The sequence below is a fragment of the Puma concolor genome, chromosome A2 (genome assembly GCF_028749965.1).
Source record: "Puma concolor isolate L17-30 chromosome A2, mPumCon1.1.hap2, whole genome shotgun sequence".
In the NCBI taxonomy this organism is placed as follows: Eukaryota; Metazoa; Chordata; class Mammalia; order Carnivora; family Felidae; genus Puma; species Puma concolor.
The window spans coordinates 166874718-166898977 of NC_141668.1; the positions used below are offsets into that span (position 1 = coordinate 166874718).

The 24260-nt window shown below is 41.7% G+C and overlaps 1 protein-coding gene across 2 annotated transcripts in view; it reads right to left on the minus strand.

The window, feature by feature from the left end:
• ADGRE1 (adhesion G protein-coupled receptor E1) overlaps positions 1 to 24260 on the minus strand; it is an 86429-nt gene that overhangs the window by 38519 nt on the left and 23650 nt on the right. For both annotated transcript variants that reach the window (XM_086699272.1, XM_086699271.1), the window contains 4 exons: positions 11420 to 11575; positions 11192 to 11311; positions 9383 to 9529; positions 6914 to 7063 (listed from right to left, as the gene is read on the minus strand). In XM_086699272.1, the coding sequence (XP_086555398.1) occupies positions 6914 to 7063; positions 9383 to 9529; positions 11192 to 11311; positions 11420 to 11575 (573 nt within the window). The remainder of the gene's footprint in view (positions 1 to 6913; positions 7064 to 9382; positions 9530 to 11191; positions 11312 to 11419; positions 11576 to 24260) is intronic.

A 24260-nucleotide genomic window follows, 5' to 3' on the forward strand; every position in this document is an offset into this window, starting at 1 on the left:
GATAAAGGGTTAGTATCCAAAATCTATAGAGAACTGATCAAACTCAACACCCCAAAAAACAAATAATCCAGTGAAGAAATGGGCAAAAGACATGAATAGACACTTCTCCAGAGAACACATCCAGATGGCCAACCGACACATGAAAACATGCTCAACATCACTCATCATCAGGGAAATACAAATCAAAACCACAATGAGATACCACCTCACACCTGCCAGAATGGCTAACATTAACAACTCTGGCAACAACAGATGTTGGCAAGGATGCAGAGAGAGAGGATCTCTTTTGAACTGCTGGTGGGAATGCAAACTGGTGCAGCCACTCTGGAAAACAATTACAAATAGAACTACCCTATGGCCCAGAAATTGCACTACTAGGTATTTATCCAAGGGATACAGGTATGCTGTTTCGTAGGGGCACATTCACCCCAATGTTGATAGCAGCACTATCAATAATAGCCAAAGAGTGGAAAGAGCCTAAATGTCCATCAATGGATGAATGGATAAAGAAGATGTGGTATATATATATATATATATATATATATATATATATACACACACACACACACACACACACACACACACACACACACACAATGGAGTATTTCTCGACAATCAAAAAGAATGAAATCTTGCCATTTGCAACTATGTGGATGGAACCAGAGGGTATTATGCTAAGCGAAATTAGTCAGAGAAACACAAATATCATATGACTTCATTCATATGAGGACTTTAAGATACAAAACAGATGAACATAAGGGAAGGGAAGCAAAAATAATATAAAAACAGAGAGGGAGACCAAACGTAAGAGACTCTTAAGTATGGAGAACAAACAGTGGGTTACTGGAGGGGTTGTAGGAGGGAGGATGGACTCAATGTAAGGGGAATTAAGGAATCTAGTCCTGAAATCATTGTGGCACTATATGCCACTAACTTGGATGTAAATTTTAAAAATAAGAATAATGAAAGAAAAAAAGAAAGGGAAACAAAGGGAAAAGATTGCAATTCAAGACTTAGAAAACTCAGCAACTTACTAAAGAGGAATAACATTTGTAACAAGGAGTCCCAGAAGATGAAGAAAGAGGAAAAGGGGCAGAAGGTTTATGTGAGCAAATTATAGCTTAAAACTTCCCTAATCTGGGGAAGGACACAGACATCGAAGTCCAAGAAGCACAGAGAACTCCCATTAGATTCAACAAAACCCAACCATCACTAAGTCATGTCACAGTCAAATTCACAAAATACACAGACAAGGAAAGAATCATGGAACTAGCAAGAGTACAAAAATCCTTAACCTTCAAGGGAAGACAGATGAGGTTCACAACAATTTGGCAGGCCAGAAAGCAGTGGCAGGATATATTCAATGTGGGAAAAATATGCAGCTAAGAATTCTTTATCCAGCAAGGCTGTCATTCAGAATAGAAGGAGAGATAAAGACTTTCCCAGACAACCATAAACTAAAGGAGTTTGTGACCACTGAGCCAGCCCTGCAAGAAATTTTAAGAGGTACCCTTTGAGGGGAGAAAAAAACAAAACAAAAAGACCAAAAGCAACAAAGACTAGAAAGAGAGTATCACCAGAAACACCAACCGTAGGCAACACAATGGCACTAAATTCATATCTCTCAATAATCCCTCTGAACGTAATGGTCTAAATGCTCCAATGAAAAGACAGTATCAGAATGGATAAGAAAAACAACATCCACCTATATGCTGCCTACAAGAGATTTGTTTTAGACCCAAGAGCACGTGCAGATTGAAAGTGAGGGGATGGGTAACCATCTATCAAGCTGACAGATGTCAAAAGAAAGCTGGAGTAGCCATACTTACATCATACAAACTAGATTTTAAAATAAAGACTGTAACAAGAGATGAAGAAGGGCATTATATCATAATGAAGGGGTCTATCCACCAATAAGACCTAACAATTGTGAATATTTATGCCCCCAACTTGACAGCAGCCAGCCACGTAAATCAATTAATCACACATATAAAGAAACTCATTGATAATAATACCATAATAGTAGGGGACTTTAACACCCCACTTATGGCAATGGACACATCATCTAAGCAGAAAATTAGCAAGGAAACAATGGCTTTGAATGACACGCTGGACCAGATGGACTTAACAGACGTATTTAGAACATTTTATCCTAAAGGTAGAATATACATTCTTCTCAAGTGTACACGGTACATTCTCCAGAATGGATCACAAGTCAGCCATCTACAAGTATGAAGAGATCGAGATCATACCATGTGTAGTTTCAGACCACAATGCTATGAAACCTGAAATCAACCATAAGAAAAAATGTGGAAAAACTACAAATACTTGGAGGTTGAAGAACATCCTATTAAAGAATGAATGGGTTAACCAAGAAATTAAAAAAGAAATTAAAAAGTATATGGAAACCAATGCAAATGAAAACACAACAGTCTAAAATGTCTGGGATGCAGTAAAGGTGGTCATAAGACAGAAGTATATAGCAATCCAGGCCTTCCTAAAGAAGGAAAAAAGGTCTCGAATACACAACCTAATCTCACACCTAAGGGAGCTAGAAAAAGAACAGTAATAAAGCCCAAAACCAGCAGAAGAAGGAAAATAATGAAGATTAGAGCAGAAATCAATTATATTGAAATTGAAAAAGCCAGTAGAACAGATTAATGAAACTAGGAGCTGGTTTTTTGAAACAGTTAACAAAACTGATAAACCCCTAGCCAGACTCATCAAAAAGAAAAAGGAAAGGACCCAAATAAATTAAATCACAAATGAAAGAAGAGAGACCACAACCAACACCGCAGAAATACAAACCATAATAAGAGAATGTTATGAGATAGTGTATGCCAACAAATTGGGCAACCTAGAAGAAATGGATAAATTCCTAGAAACATATAAACTACCAAAACTGAAATAGGAGGAAACAGAAAATTTGAACAGACCCATAGTCAGTAAAGAAACTGAATCACTAATCAAAAATCCCCCAATAAACAAGGTTCCAGGGCCAGATGGCTTCCCAGGAGAATTCTATCAAACATTTAAAGAAGAGTCAAATCTATTCTTTTGAAGCTATTCAAAAAAATAGAAATGGAAGAAAACGTCCAAACTCATCCTAGGAGACCAGCATTTCCTTGATTCCCAAACCAGGTAAAGACCCACTGAAAAAGAGAATTACAGACCAGTTCCCCTGATGAACACGGATGTAAACATTCTCAACAAGATACTGGCAGATCAAATCCAACAATACGTTCAAAGAATTATATACTGCGATAAAGTAGGATTTACCCTGGGCTGCAGGGCTGGTTGAATATCTGAAAATCATTCAACTTGATACATCACGTTAATAAAAGAAAGGATAAGAGCCACATGATCCTCTCAATAGATGCAAATAGACAAAGCATTTGAGAAAATACAGCATCCTGTTTTGATAAAAAACCCTCCAGAAAGTCAGGATGGGAGGAACATACCTCAACATCATAAAGGCTATGTACAAATGCCCACAGCTCATTTCCCTCATTTTCAATGGGGAAAAACTGAGAGCTTTCTGCCTAAGGTCAGGAATATGACAGGGATGTCCACTCTCACCATTGTTGTTAAACATAGCACTGGAAATCCTAGCCTCAGCAATCAGACAGTACAAAGAAATCAAAAGGATACGAATTGGCAAGGAGGAGGTCAAACTTTCATTTTTCACATGACATGATACTCTATGTGGAAAACCCAAAAGACACCACCAAAAAACTGCTAGAGCTGATACAGGAACTCAGCAAATTCACAGAAGATGAGATCAGCATACAGAAATCGTTAGCATTTCAATACACCGATAATGAAGCAGCAGAAAGAGAAATCAATGAATCAATCCCATTTGCAATTGCACCAAAAATCATAAGATACCTAGGAATAAACGTAACCAAAGAGCTAAAAGATCTGTACGTTGAAGAGTATAGACAGCATATGAAAGAAAATGAAGAAGACACAAAGAAATGGAAAAGCATTCCATGCCCAAGGATAGGAAGAACAGACATTATTAAAATGTTGATGCTATCCAAAGCAATCTACACATGCAATGCAATCCCTGTCAAAATAACGTGAGTATTCTTCACAGAGCTAGAACAAACTATTCTAAAATTTGTATGGAAGCAGAAACGACTCCAAATAGTAAATATTTTGGAGGTTGCAAGCTGTGTGATCTCTGTCATGACCACTCAATACTCCAGTTGTAGTGCGAAAGCAGCCAAAGATGATACACAAATGCATGGATGTGTTTGTTCCAATAAAACTTTATTTATACCAACACGTGGTGGGCTGGATTTGGCCCATGAGCTCCAGTTCACTGGGTGCTGAATAAGGTTATTCATTTCTATTGTTATGGTATCCAGGGAGCACTCAAATCCTTCTTTATCTGTGACTTACAGCTCATGGGTCATTTGGCAAGCTACAGTAGTCCTGACAGACCCCGGTTTTTCATTTTGGGTTGAAATCAATATTCCCCATCTAGAGAATAATGGATACTACAGCAAGGATTTCATCCCCTTTATGCCTTTGTCTCCGGTTTGGTGCCTAAGACATGGTGAGTATTCGATAGATATTTGTTGAATGAAGGAGCACATTACCTTATTCTTTATGTCAACTCCAGTTTTCATCATCAGGTGTCAGTTGTTTCTAATGTTTTACTACCTCAAACAAAGGTGGAGTGAACATTCCTGTGATCTGATCTTGATGTCCAGGAGCAGCTCCAGATTTCTGTCTAGAAGTACAGTTTTCTGGGAGGAGCTGTAAGAGACGTGCCTTGAGGTTGTGTTTGCATGACAAGTACATAGCAAGTGTTTAGGCGACGTGACCAGGGCTGGAGGAGACTTGAGCTGGGCCTCCCCATGGCACCATGACAACTCAATTGTATGGGTCCCTCAACTCCTTTGCAAGTAATTCTTCATTATCTACTCCTGGGGAGATACTTCACTACATCAAACTTAGACATCAAAACTGAATGTGTCGAAATCAATGACAGTCATTTATTTTGTTCATAAATGTATCTGCCATTTGAGTTGAGTTCGGTGAGTATGGCTGGTCTCTGTTCCGTGCAGTCTGAGCTGAGTTGGCTTAAGTGGGGGCTAGAGGATCCACTTTAAAGGCAGCATACGCACAAGGCTGGCATCTGCTGCTGGCCGTGGGCTGGCTGCTCCACCAGGGCTGTGGGCTGGAGGTCTTGGTTCTTCTCCAGGTCGGCTGCTTTTTCATGGCTGGTTGGGCTTCCTCACATATGGCAGCTAAGCCCCAAGAATGAGCATCTCAAGAGAACAGGGAGGGGGTGCATGGTATCTTCATGACCTAGTACCACTCCCAGAGTCCCAGCAGGCTCAGATTCTAGAGAAGGGAACATCGGTACCACTGCTTGCTGGAAGGAGTACAAATTCATAAAATGAAGGGTATATAGCATGGAAGACGTTGTCTCCACCAACTTTGGAAATACAATCTGCTACACAAGATGAAGCAAATTAGTGGCTCCCTGGATACCATAACAATAGAAATGAATAACCTTATTCAGAACCCAGTGAACTAGAGCTCATGGGCTAAATCCAGCCCACCACGTGTTGGTATAAATAAAGTTTCATTGGAACAAACACATCCAATCATTTGTGTATCATCTTTGACTGCTTTCGCACTACAACTGGAGTATTGAGTGGTCATGACAGAGATCACACAGCTTGCAACCTCCAAAATATTTACTATTTGGCCCTTTGCATTAAGAAGTTCAATGATCCCTGGTCTTAGGCAGAGGTACAATCAGGTCTTGACTGTCAAGGGGAGAATTGGGATATAAACACACAGAAATACATACACAGAATGTCGCTCATTCTGGGGATTATTTCAATTTACATTACATATGTAAGTAGTGGCTCTTGGGAGCATACATGTGCCTAGCACACTACGTACTTCATTGCACTTAATTTTCCCAACTATCCTTGGAGGTCGGTACTCTTATATGCTCAATCTGCAGATGGAAACATTGAGGCCTAGAGAGGGTAAATACGTTTCCCCAACACCGCACAACTAGAGTGTGGCAAAGAGTTGACTTGGTTCAGAAACTGCTGTGGGAGTTGGAAAGACTGGGTTTGGAGGCCAGTCCAACCACACAGCCATGAACAGGTCATTCCAGCACTCCAAGCCTCAGTGTCCTCCTCTGTACAGTGGAGTTCATCAGGATGCCTACACTCAATTTAATGTAAAAATGCACATAAATGCCTTCATTGGGGGCCTGGTGCTCAGCGAATGTTAAAAGTTCTTGTTTCCTTCATGGAGAGACAACCACAAGATTTCCCAAAATGAAATCAGTGGTTTATCTCTGGATATTGATTTTCACTTCTATTTTCATCTAAATGTCAGCTCCAAATGGTTAGAATTTTGAGTGAACAGGAATCATTGTCACTATGGAAAAAGAATGAAAAGAGGGCAGGGAAGGAGAGGGAGAGAAAATAACGTTTGGGACAAAAACAAGTGCCTACATCCACTGCCCAGCCAGCTTCCACCTGATTATCCTACAAAATGGCGGAGGGTTTTGAGGGGGTGCGTACTCAACTTTTCATGTCACTCCTGGGTTCCTGAACTGCATCGGTCCATTGTTGGCCAGAAAGCCTCGATTGCAAGTGCAGTAGTAACCATCCAAAATTTTGGTGTGGACAGGCCCATGAGGAAAACTGAAGGGCCTATCTGAGCTCCCCCGCAGAGCCAAGCACCAACTACAAGCCATATAAGTGAGGCCATTTTAGACCTCGTGCCACCTTAGTGCCCACCCCCACCTTCAAAAACCATGCAGTCAACCCACAGGATCATGAGCAAGCAGAAAGGGTTGTTTGTAAGCCACTCTCTTCAGGGTACGTTGACATCCATGAAAAGTCCTCAGCATGGCTGGGAGCATTACCTGTACATCTGAAATCCTCTGGTTTCTCAGGGGTCCAATCAACAGGTGAAAAGAACCCAGGCAGGCAGGAGCAGTGGTATTCCCCCGGGGTGTTGGTACACACTGAGCTGAGGCCACAAAGAGTTGAGTTCCTGGCACATTCGTCCACATCTAAGCAGAAAACTAGGCTGAGTCAAATGGATAAAGGATGCTGAGGCCATGGCAGTGCACAACCCCATCCTGACTAAAGCCAGCCGGTCTCCCTGGCTCTGCTTGCACCCTCTTAAACACTGCTGAAAGGAAGTGCAGAGAGCCAGGATGTGGCCCACACAAATCTCTTGATGAGGCTCTCCACACTTCGGGATAAAACCCAAACTCCTCTTTAGAACACATAAGACTCTGAGAGTTTGGACCCACCTAAGCTCACCTACCTCATCTTTCCTTGCTAACCCCTTAGTAATTCCTGATCCAGATTCGCTGATTACCTGTAGGTCCAGGAAGGCTCACTGTTTGCTCCCTCAGCCTTGAACTCCCTGGACCCCGTTCCTTGATATCTCAATTCCTCCCTCTAAGAAATACTATGTTATCAGTGATAATAATAATGACTGAGAGGCATCCAAGTGGAGGGGTGCAAAGCATGGACAGTCTGGGCTCAAAGCTTGGCTCTGTCCCTATAGACTGTGTGTTACTGGGTGCTGTGGACTGAAATATGTGCCCCCAGATTGATATGTTACATCCCCAACACTCGGAGAGACGGTATCTGGACAAAAGGCGTTCACAAGATGATTAGGTTGATGAGGTCTTAAGATGGGATTAGTGCCCTGGAGCACCTGGGTGGCTCAGTCAATTAAGCATACAACTCTAGGTTTCTGTTCAGGTCATGATCTCACAGCTGGTGAGTTCGAACCCTGCACCTGGCTCTGTATACGCAGTGCGGAGCCTGCTTGGGATTCTCTCTCTCTCTCTCTCTCTCTCTCTCTCTCTCTCTCTCTCTCCCTCTCCCGCTCTCTTCCTCTCTCTCTCCCCCTCTGCTCCTACTGTGAGATCTCTCTCTCTTTCTCTCAAAAACAACTAAATAAACTTTTAAAAAGATGGGATTAGTACCCATAAAAACAGGGAGAGAAATCAGAACTCACTGTCCATGACCCCAGAATGAAGGCAGTCATCTGGAAGCAAGGCGGACAGCCCTCTCCAGAACCCAGCTGTGGTCTCAGACTTCCAGCCTCCACAATGGAGGGAAAATAGATCTCAATGTTGAAACCACCCTGTCTGCAGTGTTTTGTTCTGGTGGCCCTGAGCTGACAATGCACTGGGCAAGATACTTCACCTCTGTGTGTCTCAGTGCCCTCATCTGTCAGACAGGGATAATAATAGTACTTCCCCCATAGGGTTGTTTGAGCATTGAATAAGGTGTGATCTGGGAAGGACTCAGAGCAGAGTCTGGAGAATAACAAGTATGAGGTAAGTACTTGTTAGCTAAGATAAAAAATTAACTGCTAATGTGTTGAGATTTTTGTGACAGACACTGAGGAACATCCCTTACATGCACCTGCTCGAGGAATGCTCACGGCAGCCCTGTGAGGTGCACACTAACATTACTTCCATTTTTCTGATGAGGAAACTGAGGCGTCACAATTGTGCAGAGTCACACAGCCTGTGAAAGGCACACCAGGATTCAAAATCAGGTTCAGTCTGGTTCTGGGCTTCTTAGGTGACAGCTTCCCAGGTGGTCTTGAGTCAGAGTCTGGAAATTTGGACTCAAGTCAATGATGGCCAGTTCAGATCCTGACTCCCCTACTTCCTAGCTATTTGACCGTGGAAGAGTTGTTTTACCACGATGGAGGCTCAGGTTCCTCATCTATGAAATGGGCATAAAACACCACTAATACCATCAGGGTGTTGGGCAGACAATGAGTACATGTCCGGAAGAGCTTAGCACCTTGGCTGGGATCCTGCCTCCAGCCCTTTGTATCTGCGGTTCCCTCCTCCTGGAACACCCTTCCCCAGATACCCAATATCTCACTCCCTCATATCCTTCACATCTTTTCTCAAATATCAACTTTTCAGTGTGGCCTTTCCTTACCACTCACTCTACTAAAAGTTGACCCCTACTCCCAGCGCTGCGTATGCACCTTTCCTGCCTTATTTATCTTTATTTCTTTCAGATACTCCTGGCACACATATGGCCATGCATTTATTTTGCTGTCTATCTCCCTTAACCCTAGATGATGAGTTCTAGGAGAACAAATCGTTTTGCCTATGTGATTTGGTGCTGCATCCACCAACTCTAGAAGAGTGCCTGGCATACAGTAGGTGCTCAGGAAGTATTTGTTGAATGAGTGCATGAGTGAATGGATGAGCAATTTTTGGCATCAGCTTAGCCGATGAGGTCCTTGAGCTCAGCCCAGACTCATCCTGACCCCTCACCCACGACTGCTGTCTTTGCATGCAGACTTGGACCTGGTTCCCCAACAAACCCTTCCCACCGACCTTCACATGTGTCTCCTGGGCCCTGCAAGCTCGTGTTTCCACTGCTGGATTCAAATCCTAGGTTGCAGACACAAGAGTAGCTTCCAGGACTGTTGTGACAAGTTGCGTGCTCCGGGCAAGTTGCGGGGTCGGCACATTCATCCGCGTCTGGTCAGTGCAGGTGAAAACCCAAGACAAAGCAGATGAAGAAATGAGAATAGGAGACTGCAAACAGAGATTCACTGTGTATGTTCTCCCCTTTCTCCTCGTCTCCCTTACACTGAAGCTTGGCCACGGGAATAAATTCTGACCCAATATATATAAGTGGAGGGCGGTGAATAGCTCCAAGACAGATGAACATAGAATGGCTGTGCTCCTTTACTCCTCCCTGCACCCACACCATGGGATGCAGATGGCGTGGTGCGGTGTGACTTTGCCACGCCTCCTCTATAATGGGAGCTTGTTTCGCCACACCTCGAATCCAGCTTGAATCTGGCCTATGACTTTCACTGGCCAAAAGAACACAGCAGAAATGATGTCGTGCCAGTTCCAAGTCTTAGATTTCTAGAGACCTATTTGCTTCTGCTCATTCTTTAAGCCCCTTGCTTCTGCCACATGAACAAGCCCTAGACTCACCTAATGAAGAATGAGAGACAAGGTGGAAGAGAGATGGATCATCCCACAGGAGCCCCCGACACGTGAGGCAGCCCAGCCGAGATGAGCAAGCTGACTCACAGCTGACCACAGACACACGAAAAGCCCAGTACAGACGCAAGCAAGTGGCCAGCAGAGCCCAACCTAAATTTCCAATGCACAGAACACAAACCACGTATATGGTGCTTGTCTCTAGCCACTGACTTTCAGGGTGATCTGTTTTTCAGCAATAGCTACTGCTACAAATGTATCAGAAAAATCAGAGAGGACCTCAAATATCTCTGACTCCAAGCCCAGGGGACGTGATAAGGGCTGGATCACTCCATGCCTTGCTTGATGGAGTCACCTTCCCTACAAACGAGCATGGAGAACAATAGTTCTGAACCAGATGCAGGGAGATGGAGCCCTTGCTTCTTGTGAGCAAATTCTGGCTGCAGTTTGGAAGGATGGATTCGAGGGGACAAGAATGGAGGAAGGACAAGCCCAGGGAGGACGCTGCTAAACTAATGATGAAGCCCGAACCAAGCATGAGGAAGAATGGAGAGATTCAAGACATATTTAGCAGGTAAATTCCCCAAGCTATGGTGACTGATTTAGTATGGAAGGCATGGGGTAGGGGTTGAGGGTAACCCTGAGGTCTTGAACCAAATACATTATAGGAAATAGTTCTGAAGTTTGAGCCTGAGCTCACCCTATCACGCAGCTTCTCTGTCTCAGAACTAAAGACATTTGGGGCCAGATTATTTTTGGTTGGCGGGAAGCTGTTCTGTGCATTGTAAGGTGTTTAGCAGCATCTGTGGCCTCTCCTCACTAGACAAGAGGAGCCCGTCACCACCACCAGTTGTGACAATCAAAAACGATTCCAGGTATTTCTAGCATCTCCCTTGAAAGTTATTGCACATGGGACACAGCAACCCCCTCCCCCACCCCCCCCGCCATTGCTCTCAAGTATTGTCTGACCTACTGCTGCACTCAGAGTAGACCCTTGACTGGAGTTCCAATCCTGGCTCTTCTACTTAATAGCTGTGTCTTTTGGGGGAAGTCACTTCAACGGTCTGAGCCTAAATTTTCTCACCCCCAAAATGAAGAATATAGTCTCTAACCTCACAGAATCATCAAGTGAGGTGGTTGTTAATTAATTGAGTAGCTACATAAAGAAAAGCAGGTCCTCTATACCTTCACAGATCGAGTTGTGAGAGATGAATCCAACCTGGCAGCTGCAATTGTAGCTTCCCAAGGAGTTGATACACTCAGCATGCTCTGGGCAGACCCCATCGGAGAGGCATTCATCGATGTCTGAGGAGCAGTGGAGGAGAGTGAGCAGACCAAAGACTGTGGCTCAGGTGAGAGACACTGCCCACCAGTGGTCGCTGTCCACCCAAGACCCATGCCTGAGAGCATTACCTGTGCATGAGAAATGACCCGGCTTTCCCGAGGTCCAGTCATTTCCAGTGGGAGAAGAGAAACCAGGCAAGCAGCTGCACTTGTATCTCCCCTGCAGGTTTTTGCAGACTGAGTTGGCACCACACGGTTGGGGGCTTTGAGAACATTCATCTATATCTGGACACAGAAAGAGTTGGAGTCACTAATTTGCTTCATCTTGTGTAGTAGATTGTATTTTCAAAGATGGTGGAAACAACATCTTCCATGCCATGTGGCCTTCATTCTATGTGACCTTGTACTCCTTCCAGCAAGCGGTGCCGTCTACATTCCCTTCTCGTGAATCTGAGCATGCTGGGACTCTGAGAGTGGTGGCACTATGTCATAAAGATACTTTGCACCCCTTCCGTAGTCTCTCGAGTTGCACATTCTTGGAAGTTAGCTGCCATATGTGAGGAAGCCCAACCGGCCATGAAAAAGCAGTTCACATGGAGAAGAACCAACACCTCCAGGCTGAATCCCTGGTGCAGCAATCAGCCCATGGCCAACAGCAGCTTGCCAGCATTGTGTGTATGCTCTCTTTCATGCGGATCTCTAGGGGTGCCTTGTTGGCTCAGTCAGTTAAGTGTCTGTATTTAGTTTCAGCTCTGGTCATGATCTCACATTTGTGAGATCAAGCCCCACCTTGGGCGCTTTCTGGGTGTGGAGTCTGCTTGGGATTCTCTCTCTCAAGAGTGGAGTTCAGATGGTGGAGTAGTATGGGGACCCTGAGCCTGTCTTGTCCCCGAAACACAGCTAGTTCAGCATCAAACCATTTGAACACCTAGGAAATTGATCTGACGATTAACATGAAAATCTGCACAATTTGAGCCAGAGAACCTAAAAGGAATATGGTGTGGAGAGCTGCATTGGGGGTGAGAAAAGGCAAGGTTCTGTGGAGGGTAGGGAGATGATTTTATAGACAGAGGATAGAGAAAGAAAGAGAAAAGGGGAGTTTCGCACATTAGAGTCATGCAAGAAAAGCACTCCCCCTGAAAGTAGCTGGAGAGAATGTGAGAAAGAATGAAACCACTCACAGTGAACTGGATAAGAAATCTCTTCCTCAAAACCATTGATGGGAAAAAGGCAGAGGGTTGCAGTACTTCCAGTTTTCTGTAAACAGTCTAGTGCAGAAACTGATGTTTCAGTGCTCAGTGCCTGGTGGTGCTCCAGGGAGGAAGCAAAGTCAATCCCTGAGAGAAGGCATCATGGTCTGAGGGACGTGTGCCATATGGGGAGAAGCAGTTTCCCTGGTTGGAGTGCGTATCGTAGTGGCAATCAGCCTCCCATGGGCAAACGTCCCAGCGGGTCCCAGAGAGCTGCCATGTTTACTGATATTGGGCCAAAGATAACAGCTGATTGCAGCAAAACCTGGCGCCAGTTGTGTGTTGTGATTTACCATAAACTCTGAGCCTCTGTCACTTCACTATCATGCGAACATTTTCTGGGACAAGTTGATCCCTGGCCATTGCTCTGCAAGACCCTCCCCCATAAAATCAGCACAGCTCCAAGACCTGGGGTCTCTGAGTTGTGGGGTTTTGAAAAACAGACCCATTGGAGATAAGGAGGGAGGTGCCACCTGGCAGGCAGACAGCTTGGGCATGTACAGGGTAGAGGTGGGGAGTGGACAGAGGCCTGAGACAAAGGAAGTTGTGCTTGATCACACATCTGTGATGGTGCAAAATTCCCACGCCAGAGACAAGAGAGCAGGGTGAAGCCATTTTCACCTCCAGCACACTCACACTGATTCAGTCCAGTGAGCCAGGCAGGGCCACCAAGTGAAAAATGGAACTGTTACACGAACCATTACCCACCTGCACCCTCCAGGCATATCCCCTAGAAGGCCAGCACACATCCTTTCCAACCACTTACTCTACACAGTACGGTGTGCTTCAAAGTTTCAGTTCTAAGGGAAACTGGATCTAGCTTCACTTGGGTTTCATTTTGTTTCCTTCTTTATCTGTTTTTGTGTCTGCTTCTGTTTTACTTTATGTTATTTTCTTTTATCATTCTTTACGTTGTCTTTCTTGAATACAGAAAGAGCAAATTTTTTTATTCTATTCTATTCTACTTTATTCTATTTTATTATTTAAATTTAAAGAAAATTTTAACTTTTTTTCCCTTTTCTATCAAGATTCTCTCAACAAGCTGATCAAAACACACTAGGAATCTAGCTTCCTTTATTTGATTTTTTCTTTTGTTTTTAATTTTCAAATTTTTACTGTTTATTTTATTACTTTTTTTCTTCCTCCAAAATGACAAGATGGACGAATTCACCCCAAAAGATAGAAGAAAGGACACGCAGGGATTTAATCAACACAGACATAAGTAAGAAATCTGAGTTACAATTTAAAACCACGATATAGCTAGGGTTGAAGAAAGCAGAGAAGACACCAGAGAATCCCTTTCTGCAGAGATAAAATAACTAATATCTAGTCAGTTCAAAATGAAAAATGCTGTAACTGAGATGCAATTTCAAACGGATGCTATGATGGTGAGGATGGATGAAGCAGAACAGTGAATCAGGGATACAGAAGATAAAATTATGGAAACTCATGAAGCACAAAAAAAGAGGGAAACAGAGGAGGATCCAACATGGTGGAACAGCATGGAAGCTTTTTTGTGTCTCACATCCATGAAATACAGCCAGATCATCACTAAACCATCCTGCACACCTAGAAATCTTACTTGAGGATTAACACAACAATCTGCACAACCTGGACCACACAACTCAACAGGTACATGGCTCGGAGAGGTAAACTGGGGGAGAGAGAAGCCTTGGAGGGTAGGGCGCCATTTTTGCTTGCATAGAGAGGACAGAGATGTGTGGATAGTACGGGAGAAGAACCACCCCCCCCCCCCAAATAACTGGAGAGAAACTAGAAAAGGGGAAACAGCCGCAGGGACTGAACAAAAAAGGCAGAAAGGAGAAAGGAGAGGGTTTACATCTCACTGAGACTCTATAAACAACAGGGGCATGGTGTGAAACTCTGCAGCTCAATACCTGGGTACTCTGGTGGGATGGGTGAATCCTGAGGAGCAGAGTGAAGTCCCCATGCCACACAAGGAGAGGGGGTTCCCCTGCTGGGAGAATATTTGGTAGAGTCCGTGTGGCCACCCCAGCAGACCCCAGAGGTCCCAGTAGACCCCAGAGAACAACCACATTCTTGGTGCTAGAACAAGGTCTATAAGGGTGAAGCCTGGTGCTGGGTGTGTGCTGTGATTTTCCATAATCCCTGAACGGCTGCTGCTACACAATCACGTGAACATTTTCTGGGGCAGGTTGGCACCCAGTCAGAGTCTCTGGGCATCAGCAGCAGCATGGTCCCGAGAATGTTCCTGGGTGTGGCCAGCACCCGGCCAGTGCTCAATGAGTTCCTCCCACACAAAGTCTGAGCAGGACAAGGCCACAGTCTGTCAGAAGTAAGGGGTCAGGAAAAAACAGCTGCATCTGAGGTAAAACTCAGGAGGGAGGAGCCACCTGCAGCCTGATGGCTTGGTCACGGACAGTGTAAAAGCAAGAGCAGATGGAAGCCAGAGACAAAGGAAGGGTGCACGATTGCTGACTGGAGAGAAAAGAGTTCTGATACTAGAGACTGGGTACCTGGGTGATGCCATTTTCACCCCTGCTGTGCATGCGCATACACACCTACAAGCGCCACAACAATCCACACCAGTAAGCTAAGCGGCGCCACCTAGTGGAGAACAGAGCCATTACACCAAGCCCCACCCAACTGGGTCAACCTCACTCTTCAGGAACCACAAGTCTCTCCACCTGCTTAGTTTACAAACTATAAAGTGCTTCATAGTTGGACTTCTAGGGGAAAACGATGTAATTTCAATCGTATTACAGTCTGTTTGCTGGTCCATCTATTCAATTTTCTTTTCTTTTTGTCTTTTTCTTGAATATAGGAAGAGAAAAATTTTCTTTTTATTTTCAATTTTATTAAAAATATTTTTCTTTAATTTTGTCAACTATATTTTTTAGTTTTGTATAAATTTTTCAAATTCTATTTTACTTTTATCATTTCATTTTTTTCTATTTCATTGTTTTCATTTTCTCAAATTTTCAAACGTTTCCCTTTTTTTCTTTTTCCCTTTTTTCTCTCTAATCTATCAAACCCCTTTCAATACCCAGACCAAAACACACCTAGATCTTGCATCATTTATTTGATTTTTATGCATGCGTGTGTGTTGTTTTTAATTTGTTTTAATTTAATTTTTTTAATTTTAAATTTTGTTTACCTCATTAATTTCTTTTCTAGCTTCAAAATGACAATGAAGGAATTCACCCCAACAGAAAGAGCAGGAAGAAATGACAGCCAGGGACTTAACCAACGCAGATACAAGCAAGATGTCAGAACAAGAATTTAGAATCACGATAATAATACTAGCTGGAGTCGAAAATAGATGAGAATTCCTTTCTGCGGAGATAAAAGAAGTAAATCTAGTCAGGAATAATGAAAAAATGCTATAACTGAGCTGCAATCTCCAATGCGTGCCACGGCAGCAAGGATGGATGAAGCAGAGCAGCAAACCAGCAATATAGAGGAGAAACTTATGGAGAACAATGAAGCAGAAAACTAGAGAGAGACTAAGGCAAAAGGGTACAATTTAAGAATTAGAGAAATCCGTGACTCACTAAAAAGGAACAACATCAGAATCATAGGGGTCCCAGAAGATGAAGAGAGAGAAACTTGGGTAGAAGAGTGTATGTGAACAAATCATAGAAGAAAACTTTCCTAACCTGGGAAAGACACAGACATCAAAATTCAGGAAGCACAGAGGACTCCAATTAGATTCAACAAAACCAACCATCAACAAGGTATATCATAGTCAAATCCACAAAACACTCAGGCAAGGAAGGAATCATGAAAGCAGCAAGGGACAAAAAGTCCTTAACCTACAAGGGAAGACAGATCAGGTTTGCAGTAGACCTATCCACAGAAACTTGGCAGGCCAGAAGGGAGTGGCAGGATATATTCAGTGTGCTGAAGCAGAGAAATATGCAGCCAAGAATTCTTTATCCAGGAAGGCTGGCATTCAAATAGAAGGAGAGGTAAAAAGTTTCCCAGACAAACAAAAATTAAAGGAGTTCATGATCACTAAACTAGCCCTGCACAAAATTTGAAGGGGGACTCTCTGAGGGGAGAAAAGGTAGAAAAAATATCAATGAATGAATGAATGAATGAATGAATAAATAGAACCCAAAGCAACAATGACTAGAAAGGACCAGAGAACGCCACCAAACACTCCACCTCTACAAGAAACATAATGGCAATAAATTCATATCTTTCAGGAATCACTCTAAACGTCAATGGACTAAATGCTCCAATCAAAAGACAACGGGTAACAGAATGGATAAAAAAACAAGATCCATATATATATGCTATTTACAAGAGACACACTTTAGACCTAAAGACACCTTCAGATTGAAAGTAAAGGGATGGAGAGCCATCTATCATGCTAATGGTCGCCAAAAGAAAGCCAGGGTAGCCATACATATATCAGAGAATTTAGATTTTAAAATAAAGTCTGTAAGAAGAGATGAAGAAGGGCATTACATCATAATTAAGGGTTCTACCCGCCAAGAATACATAACAATTGTAAACATTTATGTTCCCAATGTGAAACACCCAAATATATAAATCAATTAAACTCAAACATAAAGAAATTCATTGATAGTAATACCATAATAGTAGGGGAACTCAACACCCCACTGACAACAATGGACAGATCATCTAATCAGAAAACCAACAAGGAAACAATGACTTTGAATGACACCGGACCAGACGTAACAGGTATATTCGGAACATTCATCCTAAAGAAGCGGAATATACATTCTTCTCCAGTGCACATGGAATGTTCTCTAGAACAGATCACATACTGGGACACAAATCAGCCCTCAACAAATACAAAATGATCGACATCATATCATGCATATTTTCAGACCACAACACTATGAAACTTGAAATCAACCACAAGAATTTGGAAAGGTAACAAATATTTGGAGGCTAAAGAACATCCTACTAAAGAACGAGTGGCCTAACCAAGAAGTTAAAGAGGAAATTAAAAGTACATGGAAGCCAATGAAAATGATAACACCACAGCCCCAAACCTCTGGGACGCAGCAAAGGCGGTCATAGGAGGAAAGTATATAGCAATCCAGGCCTTTCTAAAGAGGGAAGAAGGGTCTCAGGCATACAACCTAAACATACACCTTAAAGAGCTGGAAAAACAACAACAAATAAAACCAAAAACACAGTAGTAAATGGGAAATAATAAAGGATAGAGCAGAAAACAATGCTATTGGAGCCAAAACAAAAAAATAAAAAACGGTAGAACAGATCAATGAAACCAGAAACTGGTTCTTTGAAAGAACTAACAAAATTGATAAACCACTAAGCCACTTTGATCAAAAAGAAAAAGGACCCTAATAAATAAAATCAAGAAGGAAAAAAGATCACAAGCAATGCAGCAGAAATGCAAACAATAAGAGAATATTATGAGCAATTATATGCCAATAAAATGGGGAAGCTGGAAGACATGGACAAATTCCTAGAAACATATAAATTACCAAAACTGAAACAGGAAGAAATAGAAAATTTGAACAGACCCATAACCAGCAAAGAAATCAAATTAGTAATATAAAAATCTCCCCCCAAAACAAGAGTCCAGGGTCAGATGGCTTTCCAGGGGAATTCTGCCAAACATTTAAGGAAGAGTTAACACCTATTCTCTTGAAGCTGTTCCAAAAAATAGAAATGAAAGGAAATTTTCGAAACTCTTTCTATGAAGCCAGCATTACCTTGATTCCAAAACCAGACAAAGACCCCACAAAAAAGGAGAGCTATTGACTAATTTTCCTGGTGAACATGGATGCAAAAATCCTCAACAAGATATTAGCCAACCGGATCCAACAACACATTAAAAAAATTATTCACCACGACCAAGTGGGATTCATACCTGGGATGCAGGGCTCGCTCAATATCCACAAAACAATCAATGTGATTCATCACATCGATAAAAGAAAGAACAAGAGCCATATGATCCTCTCAATAGATGCAGAGAAAGCATTTGACAAAATACAGCATGCTTTCTTGATAAGAACCCTCAAGAAAGTAGGGATAGAAGGAGCATACCTCCAGATCATAAAAGCCACATACAAAAGACCCAATGCTAGTATCCTTAATGGTGAAACACTGAGAGCTTACCCCCTAAGGTCAGGAAAAAGACAGGGATGTCCACTCTCGCCACTGTTATTCAACATAGTATTGGAAGTCTTAGCCTCAGTAATCAGACAACACGAAGAAATAAAAGGCATCCAAATCAGCCAGGAGGAGGTGAAACTTTCACTCTTTGCATATGATATGATACTCTATATGGAAAACCCAAAAATTCCACCAAAAAACTGCTAGATCTGATCCATGAATTCAGCAAAGTTGCAGGACATAAAACCGATGCACAGAAATCGGTGGCATTCCTATTTACCAACAATGAGGCAACACAAAGAGAAATCAAGGAATCGGTTCCATTTACGATTGCACCCAAACCCATAAAATATCTAGGAATAAATCTAACCAAGAGGTGAAAAATATATACACTGAAAACTATAGAAAATTTATGAAAGAAATTAAAGAAGACAGAAAAAGATGGAAAAATATTCCATGCTCCTGGATTGGAAGAACAAATATTGTTAAAAATCATTACTACCCAAAGCAACCTATGTATTCAATGCAATCCCTATCAAAATAACACCAGCATTCTTCACAGAGCTAGGACAAACAATCCTAAAATTTGTATGGAACCAGAAAGGACCCCGAATAGCTAAAGCAATCCTGAAAAAGAAAACCAAAGCAGGAGGCATCACAATCCTGGACTTCAAGCTGTATCACAAAGCTTTAATCATCAACACGGTATGGTACTGGCACAAAAACAGACACTCAGATCAATGGAACAGAATAGAGAACCCCAAAATGGACCCACAAACGTATGGCTAACTAACCTTTGACAAAGCAGGAAAGAATATCCAATGGAATAAAGACATCTCTTCAGTAAGTGGTGCTGGGAAAACTGGACAGCGAAATGCAGAAGAATGAACCTGGACCACTTTTTTACACCATGCACAAAAATGAACTCAAAATGGATGAAAGACCTAAATGTAAGACAAGAAGCCATCAAAATCCTCGAGGAGAAAAAAACCTCGAGGAGAAAGCGGGCAAAAACCTCTTTGACCTCGGCCACAGCAATTTCTTACTCAACACAACTCTGGAGGCAAGGGAAACAGAAGCAAAAATGAGCTATTGGGACCTCATCAAAATAAAAAAAAACTTCTGTGCAGTGAAGGAAACAATCAGCAAAACTAAAAGGCAACCAACGGAATGGGAGAAGATATTTGCAAATGACATATCAGATAAAGGGTTAGTATCCAAAATCTATAGAGAACTGATCAAACTCAACACCCCAAAAAACAAATAATCCAGTGAAGAAATGGGCAAAAGACATGAATAGACACTTCTCCAGAGAACACATCCAGATGGCCAACCGACACATGAAAACATGCTCAACATCACTCATCATCAGGGAAATACAAATCAAAACCACAATGAGATACCACCTCACACCTGCCAGAATGGCTAACATTAACAACTCTGGCAACAACAGATGTTGGCAAGGATGCAGAGAGAGAGGATCTCTTTTGAACTGCTGGTGGGAATGCAAACTGGTGCAGCCACTCTGGAAAACAATTACAAATAGAACTACCCTTTGGCCCAGAAATTGCACTACTAGGTATTTATCCAAGGGATACAGGTATGCTGTTTCGTAGGGGCACATTCACCCCAATGTTGATAGCAGCACTATCAATAATAGCCAAAGAGTGGAAAGAGCCTAAATGTCCATCAATGGATGAATGGATAAAGAAGATGTGGTATATATATATATATATATATATATATATATATATATACACACACACACACACACACACACACACACACACACTCACACATATATATATATACACACACACAATGGAGTATTTCTCGACAATCAAAAAGAATGAAATCTTGCCATTTGCAACTATGTGGATGGAACCAGAGGGTATTATGCTAAGCGAAATTAGTCAGAGAAACACAAATATCATATGACTTCATTCATATGAGGACTTTAAGATACAAAACAGATGAACATAAGGGAAGGGAAGCAAAAATAATATAAAAACAGAGAGGGAGACCAAACGTAAGAGACTCTTAAGTATGGAGAACAAACAGTGGGTTACTGGAGGGGTTGTAGGAGGGAGGATGGACTCAATGTAAGGGGAATTAAGGAATCTAGTCCTGAAATCATTGTGGCACTATATGCCACTAACTTGGATGTAAATTTTAAAAATAAGAATAATGAAAGAAAAAAAGAAAGGGAAACAAAGGGAAAAGATTGCAATTCAAGACTTAGAAAACTCAGCAACTTACTAAAGAGGAATAACATTTGTAACAAGGAGTCCCAGAAGATGAAGAAAGAGGAAAAGGGGCAGAAGGTTTATGTGAGCAAATTATAGCTTAAAACTTCCCTAATCTGGGGAAGGACACAGACATCGAAGTCCAAGAAGCACAGAGAACTCCCATTAGATTCAACAAAACCCAACCATCACTAAGTCATGTCACAGTCAAATTCACAAAATACACAGACAAGGAAAGAATCATGGAACTAGCAAGAGTACAAAAATCCTTAACCTTCAAGGGAAGACAGATGAGGTTCACAACAATTTGGCAGGCCAGAAAGCAGTGGCAGGATATATTCAATGTGGGAAAAATATGCAGCTAAGAATTCTTTATCCAGCAAGGCTGTCATTCAGAATAGAAGGAGAGATAAAGACTTTCCCAGACAACCATAAACTAAAGGAGTTTGTGACCACTGAGCCAGCCCTGCAAGAAATTTTAAGAGGTACCCTTTGAGGGGAGAAAAAAACAAAACAAAAAGACCAAAAGCAACAAAGACTAGAAAGAGAGTATCACCAGAAACACCAACCGTAGGCAACACAATGGCACTAAATTCATATCTCTCAATAATCCCTCTGAACGTAATGGTCTAAATGCTCCAATGAAAAGACAGTATCAGAATGGATAAGAAAAACAACATCCACCTATATGCTGCCTACAAGAGATTTGTTTTAGACCCAAGAGCACGTGCAGATTGAAAGTGAGGGGATGGGTAACCATCTATCAAGCTGACAGATGTCAAAAGAAAGCTGGAGTAGCCATACTTACATCATACAAACTAGATTTTAAAATAAAGACTGTAACAAGAGATGAAGAAGGGCATTATATCATAATGAAGGGGTCTATCCACCAATAAGACCTAACAATTGTGAATATTTATGCCCCCAACTTGACAGCAGCCAGCCACGTAAATCAATTAATCACACATATAAAGAAACTCATTGATAATAATACCATAATAGTAGGGGACTTTAACACCCCACTTATGGCAATGGACACATCATCTAAGCAGAAAATTAGCAAGGAAACAATGGCTTTGAATGACACGCTGGACCAGATGGACTTAACAGACGTATTTAGAACATTTTATCCTAAAGGTAGAATATACATTCTTCTCAAGTGTACACGGTACATTCTCCAGAATGGATCACAAGTCAGCCATCTACAAGTATGAAGAGATCGAGATCATACCATGTGTAGTTTCAGACCACAATGCTATGAAACCTGAAATCAACCATAAGAAAAAATGTGGAAAAACTACAAATACTTGGAGGTTGAAGAACATCCTATTAAAGAATGAATGGGTTAACCAAGAAATTAAAAAAGAAATTAAAAAGTATATGGAAACCAATGCAAATGAAAACACAACAGTCTAAAATGTCTGGGATGCAGTAAAGGTGGTCATAAGACAGAAGTATATAGCAATCCAGGCCTTCCTAAAGAAGGAAAAAAGGTCTCGAATACACAACCTAATCTCACACCTAAGGGGGCTAGAAAAAGAACAGTAAATAAAGCCCAAAACCAGCAGAAGAAGGAAAATAATGAAGATTAGAGCAGAAATCAATTATATTGAAATTGAAAAAGCCAGTAGAACAGATTAATGAAACTAGGAGCTGGTTTTTTGAAACAGTTAACAAAACTGATAAACCCCTAGCCAGACTCATCAAAAAGAAAAAGGAAAGGACCCAAATAAATTAAATCACAAATGAAAGAAGAGAGACCACAACCAACACCGCAGAAATACAAACCATAATAAGAGAATGTTATGAGATAGTGTATGCCAACAAATTGGGCAACCTAGAAGAAATGGATAAATTCCTAGAAACATATAAACTACCAAAACTGAAACAGGAGGAAACAGAAAATTTGAACAGACCCATAGTCAGTAAAGAAACTGAATCACTAATCAAAAATCCCCCAATAAACAAGGTTCCAGGGCCAGATGGCTTCCCAGGAGAATTCTATCAAACATTTAAAGAAGAGTCAAATCTATTCTTTTGAAGCTATTCAAAAAAATAGAAATGGAAGAAAACTTCCAAACTCATCCTAGGAGACCAGCATTTCCTTGATTCCCAAACCAGGTAAAGACCCACTGAAAAAGAGAATTACAGACCAGTTCCCCTGATGAACACGGATGTAAACATTCTCAACAAGATACTGGCAGATCAAATCCAACAATACGTTCAAAGAATTATATACTGCGATAAAGTAGGATTTACCCTGGGCTGCAGGGCTGGTTGAATATCTGAAAATCATTCAACTTGATACATCACGTTAATAAAAGAAAGGATAAGAGCCACATGATCCTCTCAATAGATGCAAATAGACAAAGCATTTGAGAAAATACAGCATCCTGTTTTGATAAAAACCCTCCAGAAAGTCAGGATGGGAGGAACATACCTCAACATCATAAAGGCTATATACAAATGCCCACAGCTCATTTCCCTCATTTTCAATGGGGAAAAACTGAGATCTTTCTGCCTAAGGTCAGGAATATGACAGGGATGTCCACTCTCACCATTGTTGTTAAACATAGCACTGGAAATCCTAGCCTCAGCAATCAGACAGTACAAAGAAATCAAAAGGATACGAATTGGCAAGGAGGAGGTCAAACTTTCATTTTTCACATGACATGATACTCTATGTGGAAAACCCAAAAGACACCACCAAAAAACTGCTAGAGCTGATACAGGAACTCAGCAAATTCACAGAAGATGAGATCAGCATACAGAAATCGTTAGCATTTCAATACACCGATAATGAAGCAGCAGAAAGAGAAATCAATGAATCAATCCCATTTGCAATTGCACCAAAAATCATAAGATACCTAGGAATAAACGTAACCAAAGAGCTAAAAGATCTGTACGTTGAAGAGTATAGACAGCATATGAAAGAAAATGAAGAAGACACAAAGAAATGGAAAAGCATTCCATGCCCAAGGATAGGAAGAACAGACATTATTAAAATGTTGATGCTATCCAAAGCAATCTACACATGCAATGCAATCCCTGTCAAAATAACATGAGTATTCTTCACAGAGCTAGAACAAACTATTCTAAAATTTGTATGGAAGCAGAAACGACTCCAAATAGTAAATATTTTGGAGGTTGCAAGCTGTGTGGTCTCTGTCATGACCACTCAATACTCCAGTTGTAGTGCGAAAGCAGCCCAAGATGATACACAAATGCATGAATGTGTTTGTTCCAATAAAACTTTATTTATACCAACACGTGGTGGGCTGGATTTGGCCCATGAGCTCCAGTTCACTGGGTGCTGAATAAGGTTATTCATTTCTATTGTTATGGTATCCAGGGAGCACTCAAATCCTT